Here is a 20,694-nt window from a genome sequence, read left to right as displayed (position 1 = left end):
TATTATTCTATTTTCTCCTTTTGTTTTCTTAACCTGTTATGATTATTTTATGCTTTAAAGAAATATTTTTTATTTAAAGTACTTTAAATTACCATTGTGTACGTGCTCCATAAATAAACGTGCCTTGCCTAAATGTATTGCCCGCCCAGCCTGTAAATATATATAGTAGTAGTCGTGTATATTGCCTATAGAGAGAGAGAGGGGGTGCGCGCCGCCAATGAGCGCGCTTGACCCTGAAGCATCAGCTTGGAGATCACGGTGACGCGCGTCGCAACCATAGACTGTAAAAAAAAAAACAGTCGCAACACACGCAGCAGGCATCACGTAGTCTCGTAGACTAATATTCCTGGTGCACGAAACCCACAATTATATAACAGTCTGCAAGATGTCCAAGCCACTGACGGACCAAGAGAAGAGGAAGCAAATTTCCGTGCGAGGTCTCGCCGGGGTTGAAAACGTCTCAGACCTCAAGACCAATTTTAATCGCCATCTGCACTTTACTTTGGTTAAGGACCGTAATGTTGCAACGAAGCGCGACTACTACTTCGCCCTGGCGCACACCGTGCGCGACCATTTGGTGGGAAGATGGATCCGGACTCAGCAGCATTACTACGAGAAAGACCCGAAAGTAAGAGACTCGAATGCCGCAGTTTCATCCTACAGATCGGGGCCGCACGTACACCACTGACAGGAGGGAGGAGGGGTCGGATCACGCTTAGGGGACATTATGTTGCGCAGTAGAGTAGCAACATCGCAAAATGTAAAAAGAAACATCTACATCCTTGTTGAAAGTTTAATATTGAGGTATTTGTATTGCACCAGGAAATGACGCTTAATGCTAATGTTTCAGCAGATGGTAGGGCTTTTTTTCAATAATTACATAATCTCTCCATGACTGATGTCAGGAGCGCCTTCATTCAATGTCCCGCAGAATGTATGAAGAGCTTTTCTATGTGCCCTTGACAAGTATCAACAGGTCTAATTATTTTTGAATCGTTGAGTGCGAGTTATTTCAATATGTGCACATTCTTGTATGTATTTAAACAATAGCAACAATCTAAAAACCCAATTTCTGTAATGCGTAGGCTATTATTCGAAACAATAAATAAGAAAACCTTATTTATTTAACTCTATTTTACATAATTTTAGACGTTACTCGTTTAAATTACAATTTTAAAATCTCCCATCGTCATACGATGTTGTTGTCATCATAATGTCATCACAATGTCATTATAATTGATGCGTACCTCATTGTGATTTTTTTCTTTCTTGTGCTCATTTGCATACATAATTGTGATTGGTCCTTTCCATCTTACAACGTTCAGTACGTCGTCCAGTCCTAAAACCTGAAATAGGAAGGCTGGTTGTCACAAGGAGGCTAGTCAATCATTTTAGCCCTCATTAGCAACTTAGTAATGTCTACCACAGACATTATTTTACTCACAAGTCCAAATCTGTAATTTTGCTTTGGGAAAGGAACGCATAAGTAATCACAAAACCGAAGCTTACCTAATTCCTACTGGAAATTTAAAATTATATTTTCAATTTTTTTGTGTTCTAAAATAATAATAAAAATACTTCAAGTAAAAAAAAAAAATGAATGAAGGGTAGGACACGGTTGTATTTGGAATTTGTGTCATCTTTATCTGGGTGGCTGGCATCCTGACAGAGTATTTAACCTTAAACGCTGACAGCTAATGCTGCTATTTTTACATGTGCCAGAGACACAGCACACAAACATCATTCTTTCCTAACCTTTATTATCATTTATAGACAAGAGACTGAAATATCACAAGCTAGCTTTTGTTTACTAGCAAATCCTCCATGCTGGTTGTGTCATTGGGCAACCTTCAACGATTGAATGTTTTGTGCTGGCGGTCAATGAGATCTCAAGACATGGAATACAGATTAGGCTTGTGTTGCGCACCTGTCACAATATTATTTGTCACTATTATTTGTCTGCTCAGCAGGGGCTTTTATGGCTCCTACTTCACTGTTGCTCAAAATGGCTCTCAGCTGTTGGTGTTAAGTATTAAAAAACACTTTTATTAAAAAAAATGCTCTTCTTTTTCACTTTTAATTATCTTGTCTTTACCTTTTTTTCCCCCTTTCTTCTTCTTTGTCTCCACTTGTAGCGTGTGTACTATCTTTCTCTGGAATTCTACATGGGTCGGACCCTTCAAAACACCATGGTAAACTTAGCTTTGGAGAATGCTTGTGACGAGGCCATCTATCAGGTGGGAGGAGATATGTACAACTGAACACTGCAAAAAGCAAATAGTTCTGCTGGGATGTCATATTTTTGTAGGCCAACCCTGAAGTTAGCATCACCCTGCAACTTCCTTTGTCAAAAACCACAGTCTATTTTAAAAACATTCTGAACTTTTATGAATTCTGAAGCCTAAATACAAGTAAAAATCTAAACGTAGGCTATAAACGAATTACACCACAGTCGCATGACTTCAACGTCACCATCTCTAAGCTAAACATTTTCACTGATAGATTGAGTTAGAAAGAGCACAATTATAAACACAAGAGGCTGTGAAACGGACTAGTGTGTAGATGAGTTTACCTGTTTGACACGATGACATTTAACCTTTGTAGGGAGCATGTCTGTGTTCCCACAGCCCTATGTTCCCACAAATGGCCTACCCCTGACCCCACCCCTAAACCTACCAGTAACTGGGGTTTACACAATGTTCCCACAAATGGCCTACCCCTGACCCCACCCCTAAAACTGGAGTTAAGACAAATCGTAAAAAAAAAAAAATTCTTAGAAATGTGGGAACATAGGTCCGTTTGAACATAGGGCTGTTGGAACATAGGGCTGACCCCCTTTGGGATTCCATTTAGCCACTTAGCAACTGTCTTTTTAAAAGGGACATATCATGAAAATCTGACTTTTTCCGTGTTTAAGTGCTATAATCGGGTCCCCGGTGCATCTACCAACCCATTATCTTTGGTAAGCCTTTCTCTGCAAGCATGTCAAAAAATAAGCCGATTTTCGCAGGGAGATTTCGCTCCCTTTCTGACGAAGGAAGGGGATCTTATTATAATTTTACCACCCCTTAATCTGCACGTCTCCACCCGCGGCGCCGGTGGTTTTCATAAGTGACAACAGTGTAATTTTTTTTTTTTTTTTTGCAGTTCTAACACAATGGCAAAAGTTCCAGCAAAGCATGCAAACTGTTCTGTCGTTGGCTGCACAGACGAGCACTGAAGACTATTTGACCAAAAAATGTCACAGCTGTCTTATAAAGAGCTCAGGGAACTGTCAACTTGTGTAAAAGTTAAACTTGACGTCACATGCAAGTCGATGAATTAATGTAATTCCACAACAACTACATAAATGTATCCACTAACCATTCAGAAACGTCCACACCCAAACATTTCTGCTCACACCCAAAAAGGGGCAAATTTGACAAGCTAAAATAAGTTATCTGGGAGGTGTTTTGAGCTGTAATTTCACAGACACATTCTGGGGACACCATAGATTTATATTACATCTTGTGAAAAGGGGCATAATATGTAACCTTTAAAGACAAGTGAAAGCTTTAAAAAATCACAATGGGCTATTAATATATATTTTATGTTATGTTATATGCTAACCACAGACATTATTTCAGGCATTTAACCCAAAAAAAAAACAAAAAAAAACGGAAATGGTAAAATGCTAACTTGTTTTAGAGTTTTGACCTACAAAAATATGCCATCCCTGCAGCACTCTATGGTAGTAAATAATTGTGTCATTTAAGCGCCCCCAGTGGGAACTGCAATCTGTGTGAGTGGCCACTCTACATAACAACATTGGCTCAACCAGTGGTGTGTATGGGGTGGGACTTTATTCATTTGTCCAAATAGAGGAGATCTATAATACCCGGGGAACATTATCTGTTATTATTCCACTAACCTCAAAACTCAACCTTTAAAAAATCATTTTGTATAAAGAAAAGAGGCCATTATCAGTAATTATCATCAGTGATAGCATAATCATAAATAGAGAAAGAGCATATGGAGGAGATCTGGTGCTATAGGTACTGTAATACTGATCATCTTGGATTAGCTGCCCCTGGTCCTTTAATCCTATTCATTAGAATATGAAATGCAAATTATTCTAGATCAGCACTGCTATGCTGAGAATGACTATAAAGATATGTTGATGAAAGATGAAAGAACAGGGCATGTTTTGTACTCTGAGAAGTTATTCACCGGATTTGGTCGTGCCTGGCTCTCATATTCTGGTTCTTCTCAGTTGGGTCTGGATATGGAGGAGTTGCAGGACATGGAGGAGGATGCTGGCCTGGGCAACGGAGGCCTTGGTCGACTGGCAGGTGAACTCAGTCTCTTTAAACGTGCTGATCACAAGATTAATGGAGGCTTGCGCTGTCGAGTTGGTGCTTTGATTCACTTTAATTTCTCTTCCTCTTCAGCTTGCTTCCTGGACTCCATGGCAACCTTGGGCCTGGCAGCGTATGGATATGGAATCCGTTATGAGTTTGGAATCTTTAATCAGAAAATCGTGAAGGGCTGGCAGGTAAAACAAACTTGCAACAATATCTCAGTGAAATGTATTTCTCTTCCTTTGATGCATTTGGATCTTAGTAAACAACTGACATCATGTGACAGGTGGAGGAGGCGGATGATTGGCTGCGCTATGGAAACCCTTGGGAAAAAGCCCGGCCTGAGTACATGCGTCCTGTGCATTTCTATGGTCGGGTGGAGCACCACCCTGATGGAGTGAAATGGGTGGACACACAGGTGAGAGCATAAAAAACATGTATCTACATTTAATTGGTATGGAAATGCCATTTTTCATATTGTAAAATATTTTTTTTCTTGTACATTACTATTCAAAAGTTTGGAGTCTTTCATTAAGCAAGGAAAGATGGTTTAAAAGTGACAGTATGGACATAATGTTACAAAATATAAAGCATAATGTTAAATGCTGTTTTTTGGACTTTCTATTTGTCCAAGAATCCTGAAAATATGTATCATGCTTTCCAATAAACTATTAAGATGCACAGCTGTTTTCAACACTGATGATGATAAGAAATGTTTCTTGAGCAGCAAATCAGCATATTAGAATGACATCTGAAGGATCATGTGACACTGAAGACTGGAGTAATGATGCTGAAAATTCAGCTTTGCATCAGGAATAAATTATATATCTAAAAATAATAATGTTATTTTAAATTGTAATAATATTAATGTATTTTTTATCAAATAAATGCAGCCTTGGTGAGCATAAAATCCCAGTAGCACCTCACTGCAGTGCACGAGATCCAGGGGCGGAGTTGGATCCAGATTTAAGGGGTGGAGATTGGTAGGTTTAGGGGTGGGTTTAGGGATCAGGGGGTGGAGATGGGTAGGTTTAGGTATATGTAAGCTGGGAGGAGTTGGATCTGGATCCAACTCCTCCCCCTGGATTTCGTGTTCTGCAGTGAGGACCATCTCTAAAATCTTACAGACCCCAAACGTTTGAACTGAGTGTACATCAGGAATTTCAGTAGAGCTAAAGCAGAACGGCCAGAACGGCAGAACGCAAGACTCAGATGCTACATGCTGTAGAATTGTGTCATTTTTACAGATGTATCTCTATGTTTTCCTATTAAATCTGTTCCTGTTTGGCTCACCAGGTGATCCTTGCTCTCCCTTATGACACACCTGTCCCGGGATACAGAAACAACATTGTTAACACAATGAGGCTCTGGTCTGCCAAAGCTCCATGTGAATTCCATCTCAAAGACTGTGAGTTCTCTTCAATCAATCAGTCAATGATCATCAGACATTTTAACCAAGCATAAGCTTTATCGTTCATTTATTATTATGAAAATAACTTGTAATATTATTCATAAAATCAACTCTGATCTATTCCATTTGTGTCCATATACACAACTGTTCAAAGGTTTGTGGTCAGTAAGATTTTTTCATGTTTTTGAAAAAAAGGTCAACTTATAAAATACAACAAAAACAGTAATATTACTATAAAATATAAATATAATATAAAAATAATCACTTTATTTTAATATACACAGTTGTGTTGCTTAATATTTTAATGGAAACTGTGATTCATTTTTTTTTCAGGATTCTTTGATGTAGTAAGTCTAAAAACACAGCAATGAATGAAAGTATGAATTTATTTCAACGAAACTGTACTGACCCCAAACTGTTGAATGGGTATACTGTATCTTTGAGCCTTATATCTTATGACTGACTTTCTGTCTTCCTGAACAGTTAATGTTGGTGGTTACATCCAGGCCGTTCTGGATAAGAATCTAGCTGAGAACATCTCTCGTGTGCTTTACCCTAACGACAACGTGAGTGCAACTCAAGCGGTTCATATTAAGAAACAAATCGCATGACTCTTGGAGCCTAAATGTAAACGAATACTCCTGTTTGTGTATTTCAGTTCTTTGAGGGGAAAGAGTTGCGTCTGAAGCAGGAGTATTTTGTGGTGGCTGCAACTCTACAAGACATCATCCGCAGGTTCAAAGCTTCCAAGTTCGGCTCAATTGAGGAAGTGCGCATGGATCTGACCACACTGCCAGATAAGGTAGGACATTCCTGGAACACTTTGTTTTATGTTAAGATGCTGGGGTGTAGAGAACATTCAACACAATTCACATTGTATCTGGTGTCGTTTATTCATATTAATGAGACTGAGCAATAAAACTTAATGCATTGGGATAAACAAAATTGGTTTCACATTTAAAAACTACTACAGAGATTCTTTGCTCTTTCTGTGTCGTTCAGGTTGCTATACAGCTGAATGACACTCATCCTGCAATGGCCATCCCTGAACTGATGAGAATACTGATGGATGACGAGAAGCTGAACTGGGACACGGTGAGTGGGAAATTCACGTCTTCTCCTTTAACATGCTTAAAAAAGGATTTGCAGTCAAACTGTAGGACTATTCAGTTGATTGATAAAAGGGTAATACAGGGACATAAAGTAACACTTTGCAATAAGTTTTTTTTTTGTTAACATTAGTAAATGCATTAGCTATCATGAACGAACGTTGAGCAATATATATATTTTAAAGCATTTATTAATCTTACAAAATGGTAGATAGTAAAAATAGTTCACAGTGCATTATGGTAACAAATACAACTTTTGATTAAAAATGTATTAGCAAATGTTGAAATTACATCGACTAACATTAATAAATGTTGTACACTCTTAGAAATAAAGGTTCTTTATTGCCATTTATGGTTCCATTAAGAACCTCTTACATCCATGTAACCATTTCATTGCAAAAAATGATTTTTTCATCATTGAAAAAGGTTCTTTAGAAGAAAAAATGGTTCTTTCTGCTCACTGAACGTTTTTTTGAGGAAACAAAAATTGTTCTTCTATGGTATTGCTGTGAAAACCCTCTTTTGGAACCTTGATTTTAAAGAGTGTTGAAGTATTTCATTATTAGTTCATGTTAACAAATGTAGTTAACTAATGTTAAAGGGATAGTTCGGCCAAAAATGATATTAAACCCATGATTTACTCACCCTCAAGCCGTTCGAGATCCATATGTCAATCATTTTTCAGACGAACACATTTTCAGTTATTTTAGAAAATGTCTTCGATCTTTCAGTGGTTATAATGTGAAGTTATGGGGTCGGAGATGGATGCCGGCGTATGACGTAGGACGTAGCTTAGGAAGCGTTGTGACGTAGAACGCTACATCCTACGTCATACGCCGGCATCCATCTCCGTGAACGCGCGTCGACCGTTTCCGGAAGCCAGTTATTTTCATTTATAAAGTTTTAAATATGTATATTTTAACGACAAAACCGCACGGATTACCCTCAGAAGGCCTTCGTTTACCCCCTGGAGCCGGATGGATTACTTTTGTGAAGGATGCATGCAGATTTTGGGACTTAAAGGAGTGGACCCCATAACTTAACATTATAACCACTGAAAGATCTAAGACATTTTCTAAAATAACTGAAAATGTGTTTGTCTGAAAAATGATTGACACATGCATCTCAAACGGCTTGAGGGTGAGTAAATCATGGGTTTAATATCATTTTTGGCCAAACTATCCCTTTAACAAATGAACCCTTATTGTGAAGTGTTACCATACATAAAGTTTAAATTTCTAGAATGAAAATTCTTCTTTCTCTCTCACTCTCCTGTGACTTTCTGTCATTCTCTTTTTCTTTTCAGGCGTGGGACATCACTGTGCGTACTTGTGCATATACTAACCACACTGTTTTACCTGAAGCTCTGGAACGCTGGCCCGTTGACCTGTTCCAAAACCTTCTCCCCCGTCACCTAGAGATTATCTACGAGATTAACCGACGTCACATGGAGGTCTGGGAACAGACATTATCTTCATGGAACATTGCATTTGAAATTTATTGTAGATAAAAAAAAAAAAAAAATTTGAAGGGGTTGGGAGATCTGTTACTCACTGCATTGGGAATGTAGGACTGTGTTGACTCCAAATAAGGAGTAAATTGTGCTGTGTGAGGTTATTTAAACAACCTCCTCTGCTCTGCATGACTCAGCTTCCAGTAAATCTCAGATGAAGAAAAGTAACTTCCCATGTACATTTCACTCTGTTTTGACCTTACATTTTATTTCCTGTTTCTTAGCGGATCTCTGCGCTCTACCCTGGTGATTTTGACCGTTTGAGACGCATGTCTCTCATTGAGGAGGGAGGTCAGAAGAAGATCAACATGGCTCATCTCTGCATCGTTGGCTCTCATGCAGTCAATGGCGTGGCACAAATCCACTCCGACATTATTAAAGACACTGTGTATGTCTCCTAACTTTTTTTAAAGATTAAAATACACAGTAGCCTCAAAAAGTATCTGGACACTTAAGCCACATTTAAAAATATATAATACTGTTCAAAATTTGGGTTCCCTTTCGAAAGGGAACTCTACACTACGTCAGAATGACGCTATGGGGAACGCCTCAGGCGTGACAGGTGTCTGAAATCAAATATCATCTCACAGCAATCATGCTGACCGGCGACAGCCCGTGAATCATTAGCGTGAATGATTAACGTGCAACCTGCAAGTATAAAAGGGGCGCTTTGCAAACATGACAACATCTTTTTCGTCTTCAGGGACTGTTTTTGTCTGTAATTAAAAACGTCTACTCCAGCAAGGAAATGAAACGCACGTCCAAGGCAAGTCCTAAGAAATTTGTCAAATGTGTTGACCCGTGCCCAAGATATTTGTCGCCGGGTGACACTCACGAGATGTGCGTGTACTGTCTGGGTGAAGAGCACGCACGGGATGCTCTCGAGGGAGCATCCTGTGCAAACTGTGAGTGTTTTCCTATGAGAACGCTCCGCTCTCGTCTGGCTCTCTTCTCGAGGGGAGAGAGTTCAGCATCTGGTCCTCGCGGATCGGGTCCCGCTCGTGCCGAGGCAGAGCGGCGACGCGCTTCATGGGGCTCCCAGATGGAGCTCGCTGACAGTCTCGAGAGGGTTGTTCACCTCTCCGACGAGTCATCGGCTGACGAGAGTGAGCTGCAGGTGGATGACGGAGAAGATTCTCCTACTGATACTGCAGCGAGTGCTCTTCAGGCTGGGCAAGAGATGGCTGAGGAGGATGAATCAGATCCTCAACCTCGTCAGCCATCCTGCCCCATGTACGCTGAGTTGGTGGAAGTTATGGAGCGCGCCACTGACAAGCTTCAGTTGCCATGGCGGCGCGCTCAGGGAGAGATCGCTCGCGGCCGGTTAGACGATCGATTTCTCCCTGAACATAGACCACCAGCTCAACGGAGCCTCCCATTCCTTCCGGATCTTCATTATGAGATCGAGAGGGCATGGGAGAAACCATACTCGGCCCGTATTCATCGACATCAGCGGGGTAATTTCGCTGATGTTGAGGGGATCGGGGAGTATGGTTATGTGTCGATGCCGCCCATTGACGAGACGTTTGCGAACTATCTCGTATCTGGGCGGGCGTCGACACTAAAAGCTCCGACTCTGCCATCCAAGCCTCTTAAAGTCACGGCTCGCTTGAATGGTAGAGCGTACATGGCAGCAGGTCAGGCTGGTGCTGCCCTTCACACCATGGCAGTGCTCCAAGCCTACCAAGCTGATCTGCTGCGGGATCTCGACCAGGGGACGCTGTCCCCTGAGGCGGTCGCTGAGTTGCGCCGGACCACAGATTTGTCTCTCCGGGCCACTAAACAGACTGCTGCCGCGATCGGCCGGTCGATGGCGGCGATGGTGGCCACGGAGAGGCATCTGTGGCTCAACTTGGCTGATATCGGGGAGAAGGAAAAGGCTCTTCTCCTTGATTCACCAGTTTCGCCCACTAAACTTTTCGGCACCTCCGTTGAGGCGGTGGTTGGAAAGTTTAGGGAGGCGAAGGCGCGCTCAGCCGCATTTAAAACTTGTATACCGCTGAGATCCGGGCCCCGGCCCAGGCAGGCGGGAGGACCTGGTCCGTCTTGGTCCGAGGACCATAGACAGGGCCAGAGGTCTAGTGTTGCCTCTCGTGCGCCCCCTCCAGGGAGGAGTAGGACGCAGAGAAGGCGAGCCTCCCGCAAGAAGAGGGACTTAAGGGAGGTCATTCAGCGCAAGCGGAGCAGCGCTCAGCGGAAGTAAGGGTATGACCTCCCTGGAGGGCGTTTTCTACCGGCCCTCTCCCTCTTCTTTACTCCCCAGGCGTTTGCGTTACACCAGTCCTGGGGTTGGGCCTATGATGAGAACTATGTTCTGATGGCCCGCCGTAGCAACTGGTTGATGTGAGTGCCTCTTTTAGGCATGTAAAAGTGGTGGACCCCAGGTTCGTTGAGACCTTTCTGGTGAAGTCTTCACTCCGCACGCCACAGGTGAACTTTTTTGGTTTTTGGAGAATCTGTGTGTATAACTAACACTTATTTGTATCTCTCTACAGAAGCCTTGTTCCCTGTATAGACCTAGGGGTCATTCTTAGAGTAAAAAGGTAAAGTATGGAGACTTCAGGGCCCTGAAGCCTCCCCAGTCGGTGGCTGGAACGATCGAACGAGAAGCTCAAGGAAAATTGGCTTCCGTTTTGAGTATGTGATGGCCTTCCTGTCATAACATTTTTTATGCGTGGTGGGCCACCGCTCATTTCTTTTGGCCACAGGGCTGTTAGCCACCCTGGGGTAGAGTAGTTGGTCTTCCTAAAAAAAAAAAAAAAAAAGGAACTCTTTTGCTTTAGGTTTAGACTGACGCTGGCGCTTCAGATAGATCTTATGTCTTACCTATTGGTTTGTGACATTGGTATCCTGAGTACTTCGCTCCCCTGAGCTCTGTAAGGTGTCAGTAGGTGAGTGTTTACAGCCTCTCAATCAAGTAGGCTGTGGCTCCTCCGAGCTCTCAGGTAGATCTATGCTTGTAGGTCGGCCCTAACCCGGGCCGCCTCTGTAGCTGGCCTAGGCTATGTTTGGGATGTTCGAGGCGTTCTGCTAAGTATAGCTGCCACATTCATTATGTGTTAGGCTTCCTCCCCTAGATTTCAGCCTCCTCCCTTAAATGGGAGTTGTTGGCCAAGGCCCGCCCCTTTCACTGCATTCAGGGGTGATAGAGTAATGCAGGGTGGTAGTTGAGGTATGATCCTTCAGGCAGGGTTAGGCTGTCCTTCGCTCTGCGATGTGATAGTTTGCTAGACCCTGCCGAACAGAGCTACTTGGATTAGGCCTCTAGAGCTGGCTCCACTCAGCCCGTTGAGCTGAACCACTCGAACGAGGGGTGAAGGTTGGTTGGCTTGCAAGCAAGCCCCGCTTCCCCAGGCTGGGCACAGGACAAATCCCTGTTTCCCTTTGGAGCCACTTGCAGGCCCGCTCCCTGTCTAACATTTCAGGGGCATATGGTGTTTCTCCCCCACTAAAAGCGGGGTAGTTTTGAGTAATCCATTCTCAGCTCTGTATTATCTACCTCACACCACGATGGCTCCGGTTGAGCAGGGAGTTCTAACTACATTTCATTCCGGTATTTGAACTCCGCACCCTTGAAGCCAGGGCATTGCCATGAGCTGACGCCCATGCATTTAGTAGGTAGGCCCTTGAAATGGGGTCTCCACTAGGCAGAGTGGCGTATGTTGTACTCCCCTGCTATGAGGGTATTGCTTTTCGCTGAGTACACTGCCTTTGGCAATGTGATTAGGTACCAGGATGCTGTAAGCGCTGTAGTAACAGTTTTTCTGCCTTGAAGGCTGCACAGTTAGGTAGTAGGCCCCAGCAGGCCTCCTTGACCGGGTAGCCCCTAAGATAGGGCTCCTAGGCCAGCTCACCTTCATTGGTTGGCCCTGGTAGTTCGGGCAGAAGACTCACTACCGAGTAGTAGGTCTTAACAGGCCTCCTCGGAGGTGGGTCACAACATTGTGGAGCATACACTAGGTCAAAACTTTAGGAAAGTTTTTTATTAGTATGGTTCCAGCAGTGTTCATTAAAGTAGCAGAAAGACTCGCTATCAGCTAGTAGGCTCGACCGGGCCTCCCTGTTAGGCGAGTCCCCAGCAGCAGTACACATCCAGCTGATTAGACTGTTTCAGGAAGTAGGCCTCTTCAGGCCTCCCTGAAGATGGGCCCCCACATTTTTTTGTGGGGATCAGGTAGTAGGCTTCACTAGGCCTCCCTGAGGGCTGAATCCCTCATACTGTGGTACTAAGAATGGCCCTGAGGTTGAACTATCAGGTAGTAGGCCTCATAAGGCCTCCCTGAAGGCAAAGCCCCATAGACAGTCAATTGGACTGCCAGTCTGGCCCACTGTCAGCTGTGGTTTTCAGGTAGTAGGCCTCTCCAGGCCTCCCTGAAAGTAAGCTCCTTCATGTCATGGTTCTCTGGTAGTAGGCCTCACCAGGCTTCCCTGGAGTTGAGTTCCATCATACTTTGAGTTTCCACTTAATGTGGTTTTTCTTGAGCTCCCACATTCTGTGGTTATCAGATAGTAGGCTTCACCAGGCCTCTCTGAAGGAGAGCTCCCACATACTGTGGTTGTCAGGTAGTAGGCCTCTCCAGGCCTCTCTGAAAGTGAGCTTCCACGTTCTGTGGTTATCAGATAGTAGGCTCCATCAGGCCTCTCTGAAGGTGAGCTCCCACATACTGTGGTTGTCAGGTAGTAGGCCTCTCCAGGCCTCTCTGAAAGTGAGCTTCCACGTTCTGTGGTTATCAGATAGTAGGCTTCACCAGGCCTCTCTGAAGGAGAGCTCCCACATACTGTGGTTGTCAGGTAGTAGGCCTCTCCAGGCCTCTCTGTAAGTGAACTCCCATGCACTGTGGTTATTAGGTAGTAGGCCTCACTAGGCCTCCCTTAAATTGAGCTCCCACGTTTTGTGGTTGTCATGTAGCAGGCCTCTCTAGGCCTCTTTGTAAGTGAACTCCCATGCACTGTGGTTATCAGGTAGTAGGCCTCACTAGGCCTCCCTGAAGTCGAGCTCCCACATACTGTGGTTGTCATGTAGTAGGCCTTACCAGGCCTCCCTGGAGGGTTAGCTCCCACTTACTGTGCGTTTCCACTTAGCATGGTCTTTAAGGTAGTAGGCCTCTTCAGGCCTCCCTGAAAGTGAGCTCTCACGTTTTGTGGTTATCAGATAGTAGGCTTCACCAGGCCTCTCTGAAAGTGAGCTCCCACGTACTGTGGTTGTCAGGTAGTAGGCCTCCCCAGGCCTCTCTGAAAGTGAGCTCCCACATACTGTGGTGGTCAGGTAGTAAGGCCTCTCCAGGTCTCCCTGAGAGTAGTTTCACAGTGGTGCTGGGTTTTGTAAGCTAGTGGCCGCTTACTTTCAGTTTAGCAGACCTTATCAGGCAGCTACCGAAGGTGAGCTTGCGCCCTGGCTCAACTCAAGTTTTTATTCTCTGCTACGGGTTCCCTTCTGGAACCTCTTTATCCTGCTACAGCCTGGTTGCCTACCAGGTAGATCTATGCTCCCCTCACTGAGGGTCAGTATGAGTATATGGTCTCCTGAGTCTGGTCAGTCGGTCGTAGGCCTCTCATGAGGCCTCCCAGTTAGATCAGTCCTTAGGCCCTCACAGGCCTCCTTAGTGTTTTGAAACACAAACACTGGGTTGATCCGTGGATCGAGTAGAGAAACTCCCCTCGCTGGCAAGGGTTGTAAAGCACTATGCTGAGTCATACTCTCCAGGATATCCCGTCTCTGAGATCCGGTCCGAGTGGTTTACTGCCTGCTTCGCAGTCCCTCGGGTTGGATGCCTTCCTAAAGGCAAGTGTCCAGAGGCTCTGTCTTCGGACAGACAGGAAGTGGCCAGACTGTAGTGTCTTATATGGTGACACCAGGTCAGGCCTGCCTGGTGGCATTTCAGGTGGCACGTTCCCCTGAATAGTGACTGGCTGGGGTTCCCTCAGGTTCCCTAGCCACATTCCCTAGAAGGGACCCCTTCTAAGAAGTTGAAGTTGTGGTCCTTGGCCCTTGAGCAGGCCCAGGTAGACCTTTCACTAAACTATGTTTATGGAGGTTTTCTGTGGTGTCATTTAGCTTGGGCTATGACCGTAGGGAGTGCTGTCACTGACAGCTCAGTGTGACCTGGGGGTGAGTGGTACTAGCGTTCATTTGAATTGCCGGTTCTGACAGTTGTCACTGCCTTTTGGCATGCACTCCCCTTAGCATGGTGGCGTTGGTATATCGTTCCCCATAGCGTCATTCTGACGTAGTGTAGAGTTCCCTTTCGAAAGGGAACGTCTCAGGTTACGACTGTAACCTATGTTCCCTGAGAACAGGGAACGAGACACTACGTCTTCCTGCCATGCCTCGGGGCCTGCCTGCAACAGTCCCTTCAGACGATAGGATGTTGTCATGTTTGCAAAGCGCCCCTTTTATACTTGCAGGTTGCACGTTAATCATTCACGCTAATGATTCACGGGCTGTCGCCGGTCAGCATGATTGCTGTGAGATGATATTTGATTTCAGACACCTGTCACGCCTGAGGCGTTCCCCATAGCGTCATTCTGACGTAGTGTCTCGTTCCCTGTTCTCAGGGAACATAGGTTACAGTCGTAACCTGAGACGTTTTTCATTTTTTAACAATGAGATTTTTAATGTTTTAACATAAAAAATACAGTAGAAACAGTAATATTATTGGGAAATATTATTACAATCCAAATCAACTGTTTTCTATTTAATATATTTTATTGTAATTTATTATTGTGATGGCAAAGCTGAATTTTCAGCATTAAATAGTAAATAGTAATTTAAAGTTTAAAATGCCTTTACTGTCACTTTTGATCAATTTAATGCAATTTCTTTCAAATAAAGCCGAAACTTTGAACGGTAGTGTATAAACCAAGTAGCATTTATTTTAAAGAAAGATAGCACAAGCATTGTTGTCCAGTGCAATGACATTCATACATTTGCAAATTAAATGTCCAAATTTATATCAACAATATGTAATTCCAAATAGTTTTTCACAATTTTTTGTCCCTCTTTATGACTTAATCACATTGCCTCAGAATTAGCCCTGGTGAACAGAACAGAACAGATGTTTACGGCTAAAAAACAGTTGTATCTAATTTGGTGGGGTTGATTCTGTTTACAGTTTTAAGGACTTCTATGAAGTGGACCCAGAGAAGTTTCAGAACAAGACCAATGGTATCACACCTCGTCGCTGGCTTGTCATGTGTAACCCTGGACTGGCTGAGGTTATCGCTGAGGTGAGGAACATTGCTGATAAGAAAAAAAAAAAGTTATCATTACATGTGAAAACACTACTGAGGAACATACAAAAAGTACCATAACCTTCGGAAATACATTTTGGAAGCTTCAGGAAAGCCATTCAAGAGTCATTATTGACCGTAAATCCCTGTCTTATGTTAATCGCTAGAGAATTGGAGAGGACTACATTCGCGACCTGTGCCAGCTGAAGAAACTCTTGAAGTTTGTGGATGATGATGCTTTAATTCGAGACATTGCTAAAGTCAAACAGGTGAGACAGAATCCACTTTCAAAGTGAACTTTAGTGCAATAATCATAATTTATATGGCAATGATGAACATTACATGGCATATCTGTTGCTTTTTTTTTTTTTAGGAGAATAAAATGAAATTTGCAGCGCTTCTAGAGGAACAATACAAGGTGAAGATTAACCCAAACTCCATGTTTGATGTCCACGTGAAGAGGATCCATGAATACAAAAGGCAGCTGTTGAACTGTCTGCACATCATCACCCTCTACAACCGTAAGTTTCTCTTGAAACAGTGAAATATTTCTCTTTTTACAAGTTTCGAAACAAACTAATGCATATCTCTAGCATGTTACTGGAACGTTTGGAACATTAATTGCATAACTTTTTACATATTGTTTTTTATTTAGTAGGCAGTATGCAGTGTGTACTGTGCCGTATACACTAAGCAGAAAGCTAGTATTCCTACACTGAAAAACACTAGGCTGAAGCCTAGTCCTAGACTAAAATGCATGTTTGAGCTGTTTTAACTGAAAGCAACTTACTCTGACATCTCTCAAAATATGTCAGTGCCATTGTTGTCTCAAGATGCACACCAGTAATGTTTTTTCTAAGACATGTTTATTAAAGGGATAGTTCACTTTGAAATTAAATTTTGGTATGTTTTAGCTTACCTCAAGGGCATCCAAGATGTAGGTGTCTTTTTTTCCGCAGTAGTTTCAATTTTGATATTTTTAGGTCAAACCGTTCTTGTCTGACAGTCATTTAATGCAGATCTATGGTCACTGTCTCAAAGAGCATGCACAGAGTCCAAATTAAAACAATTCCCCATCGTAAGTACACATTGATGGCATAAGACACGAAACGTGCGGTTTGTGTGAGAAAACGAACAGTATTTATATCGTTGTTACCTCTTGAACACAACCACGTCCAAGTGATCTGAGGGCGCGGGCGGGTATAGATATATACACTAGATGTCGCCTTGGCTACGGTTTCGTTCCAAGGTAACAACGATATAAACACTGTTCGTTTTCTCACACAAACCGCTCGTTTCGTGTCTTATGCCATCAATGTGTACTTACGACGGGGAATTGTTTTAATTTGGACTCTGTGCATGCTCTTTGAGACAGTAACCATAGACCTGCATTATATGACTGACAGACAAGAACGGTTTGACCTAAAAATATAAAAATTGAAACTACTGCGGAAAAAAAGACACCTACATCTTGGATGCCCTTGAGGTAAGCTAAAACATACCAAAATGTAATTTCAGTGAACTATCCCTTTAAAGCTATTTAGATGTACTAATTGAACAAAGGCATAATCTTGCCTTAATCTAAGCCCTGCCTGTGGATTTTTTAAAAGAATTTTCACTCAGAAATTGCTTATAAATTTCACAAATAATTACTAAGAATTGGCAAGTAACTCAAATACTCCAATAATCTTTACTTTATTTACAACTTTTCTTTACAGTGTACTTAACTTGACTATTTTGTCTGATCAGGCATCAAGAAAGAGCCTAACAAGGCCTGGACTCCAAGGACAATTATGATTGGAGGAAAGGTGAGAATGATCACTTCACTTACCAGTCTGATCTGTTCTACTGAAATCTGAATGCTAATTGGTTAACTCATGCATCTTCAAGGCCGCCCCCGGGTATCACACAGCTAAGATGATCATCAAACTGATCACGGCAATTGGAGAAGTGGTAAATAATGATAGTGTGGTGGGAGATCGTCTGAAAGTCATCTTCCTTGAGAACTACAAGGTTACCCTGGCTGAGAAAGGTAGCATGCAAACTTACTAACAGATTTTAATGTTGGATCAGCTTCTTGTCTTATTTACTCACACTTCTCGCCTTGCTTACTTCTTTCTGTCGTTTTACAGTCATCCCCGCGGCTGACCTGTCCGAGCAGATCTCCACAGCAGGAACAGAAGCTTCTGGAACAGGCAACATGAAGTTCATGCTGAATGGAGCTCTGACCATCGGCACCATGGATGGGGCTAACGTGGAGATGGCTGAAGAGGCGGGAGAGGAGAACCTCTTCATCTTCGGCATGAGAGTGAAGGATGTGGAAGCTTTGGATCAGAAAGGGTGACGACATAAGCTTCAATGAACAATTTTTCTGAATAGCAGTAGTCTAGTTTTTTTAGAGCATTCATTTATTAACGTTTATCCATTAAAATTGATTTTATTAAAACGTCATAGATGTAGTCATTAGCAAAATAAGGAAGAAATTAAAATGATAAAGTGTTGTTCATTTTTTGAACTAAAGGAAAGGCTACAAATGAGGGTATTAGATACAGTCTTGTTTAACTTAACTGAAGTTTGTTTATTTCCAGATACGATGCCATGGAGTATTATAACCGCATTCCAGAACTGAAACAAGCTATGGATCAGATTTCTAAAGGATTCTTCAGCCCTGCAGAGCCTGACCAGTTTCAAGACATTGTCAAGATGCTGATGCACCATGACCGGTAAGAAAAAACAAAACTCATAGTTGTGATTTAATAATAATCATAATAATTTTACTCTCTCTTTCGCACACAGTCACTGTTTAATACTGATCATTTAAATTACATTTTGGTTGTGATTGCAGGTTCAAGGTGTTTGCTGACTATGAAGACTACATTAAAAGTCAAGAGAAAGTCAGCGCCTTGTATAAGGTTTGTATTAAAACGATATGATATTGTATGACTCCAGTAATGTTTCAGTGTTTTTCAGGAAGTTGAGTAATATTTGACTTTTATTCAGTAAGAATGCATTAAATTGATTAAGAGTGACAGTAAACATATATACAAAATTCACAAAATGTCTATTTCAAATGCTGTTCTTTTAAACTTTCTATTCATCAAAAAAATCCTGAAAAACATGTATCATGCTTGTATCAATTAGAGCAGTGATGCTGAAAATTCAGCTTTGATCACAGGAATAATTTACATTTACTGTTTAATCACATGCAAAAACTGCTATTTTAAATTGTAATAATATTTTACAATATTGCTGTTTTCAGTGTATTTTTATAGTTAGGGTTATAGATAGATAGATAGATAGATAGATTCACTCGAAATGTATAGATGGAAATAGTACTTAACGTTTATTGTTCTGAAAGGGCTTTACACAACAGAAACACAACAATGCTGGAACTGACTCGAAGCTTGTTTCTCTTCCTGATTCTCAAACAGAATACTAAGGAATGGACCAAGATGGTCATCCACAACATTGCTGGTTGTGGCAAGTTCTCCAGTGACCGCACCATCGGCCAGTACGCCCGTGAGATCTGGGGCATGGAGCCTAGTCTGGAGAAGATCGCAGCCCCAGATGACCCCCGCTAAGTCCTACCACAAGATCAAAATCTTCCAATGTTGTAGCTGTTCTCACATTGAATTTATTTAACATTGTGAAGATGTATAAAGGTGATTTTACCGTCGACATGTCATAGGAGATGTTAATCCATCTTCTCGTCAGACAGCCTCACACAATTTCTCTGCATCCCTGCTCCCGCAACGAGCTGTCAGCGCATCTAGTTTTGTGGCATGTTTAAATACAGCATATGTTGGTGTAAGAATGTTCCCAGTGAAGTATTATGAAAAGGTGTGATGTATTTGTTTATCCACGTCAGCAGAATAGCACAACCAAACATACACTGTGAGGTCAAAGCATAGCAAAAACCTTTCTGTATTTTGCCACATTTCACAGCATGATGGTGACTGTTATGGAAACATTTTGAGAAACCACCTTAATGTGGTCTTTTTTGTGTTTTGTGGCAAAATGTTTGAATTGAGAATTTTAGACTGATTATTTAAAACACTTTTTGGCTGTTTTAGTTTCCGACAGGCAGTTATTACATGAGCACTTTGGGCTTAGGTTGACTTAGGTTATGACTGTAATTGAACCATATTCAATGTAAAATTCCCGCTGGACATGTCCGTCACGAACTCTGACTGCTTGAAACTACCTGCCTTAACCATAATATGAGTGTTGTTTGTGTATGTTTAGGTGTAAATCTCTGCCTGTCTCTCATTGGCCTGTTGGTGCTCATGTGTTCTTCCACCCGCAGAGCTCCTCACTTTAGCACTTTAGTCATGATCTGTCAATTTTGTCCTCGAGAAGCATTGTACTGTAGCTTTTTCCACATATACTGCTGTAACTCTGTTCTTCACACCACACAAAATAAGATGGGGCCCTGTATGAAACTTTGCTTTGAGTCCAGTGAAACTAATATAGCACTAAAGTGTGATTCTCCATACTTGCCAGGCTGCGTTCAAGAGCCTGAAATGTATTTACTCAGATATATTATTATAGACTTGTATTCTTAGAATATGAAACAAAGATGTAACAAGGATGTACTGAGCATTGCTTTTGGATTTGCTGGAAGTGAGCAGACAATACTTCAAATCGATAATTAAACTGGACATGAATTGCTGGTTTAGTGATAAAGGAGTAGGATTTTATCTCTAGTTCCTGGTCACCCCTTCATAGACTTGACAACCTAACCTGCTACTTTTGTTAACAGCTTTAACAATCTGATAATGTTCTCTCTGAATGTTTGCCCCTATTGTGGGTGACAACACACACCAAACAGTCCTGCTGATACCCTTGAAGAGAGACAAAATGAGAAATAAAAGATGAAGAAATGATTTGCTGTTTCTGCTTTTTGCAAGTATTCTTATGTTGGTCTTACATGTGACAATACAGAATGTTTAAAGGGATAGTTCACCCAAAAATGAAAATGTTGTCATAATTTACTCACCCTCATGTTATTCCAAACCTGTATGAGATTATTTCTTCTGTTGATTCAACTGTTAAAAGGTTTGATCACCAACATTCTTCAAAATATCTTCT

General features: G+C 42.2%; 1 protein-coding gene across 4 annotated transcripts; it reads left to right on the top strand.

Moving 5' to 3' along the window:
- Nucleotides 1–225: 225 nt before the first annotated feature.
- Nucleotides 226–20,489, top strand: pygmb (phosphorylase, glycogen, muscle b). Of its 4 annotated transcripts, none has more exons than XM_081348507.1 (20): nt 226–628; nt 2,136–2,237; nt 4,253–4,331; nt 4,431–4,534; nt 4,627–4,758; nt 5,637–5,748; nt 6,235–6,317; nt 6,410–6,553; nt 6,754–6,846; nt 8,167–8,313; nt 8,598–8,761; nt 15,486–15,600; nt 15,771–15,872; nt 15,977–16,124; nt 17,353–17,411; nt 17,494–17,635; nt 17,736–17,943; nt 18,192–18,326; nt 18,449–18,515; nt 19,035–20,489. In XM_081348507.1, the coding sequence occupies exons 1-20, from the start codon at nt 386–388 to the stop codon at nt 19,182–19,184; spliced, it is 2,529 nt and encodes an 842-aa protein (XP_081204633.1). In that variant the 5' UTR covers nt 226–385; the 3' UTR covers nt 19,185–20,489. The 4 variants fall into 4 exon arrangements, with proteins under 4 accessions (XP_081204633.1, XP_081204634.1, XP_081204635.1 ...); XM_081348508.1 differs by having other exon boundaries at nt 279–628; nt 2,136–2,192; XM_081348509.1 differs by lacking the exon at nt 226–628 and adding an exon at nt 690–804.
- The last annotated feature ends 205 nt before the right edge of the window (nt 20,490–20,694 follow it).

Source organism: Scardinius erythrophthalmus (genome assembly GCF_964197995.2).
Source record: "Scardinius erythrophthalmus genome assembly, chromosome: 2".
Classification (NCBI taxonomy): domain Eukaryota; kingdom Metazoa; phylum Chordata; class Actinopteri; order Cypriniformes; family Leuciscidae; genus Scardinius; species Scardinius erythrophthalmus.
This window is presented reverse-complemented; position numbering and strand designations above follow the sequence as displayed.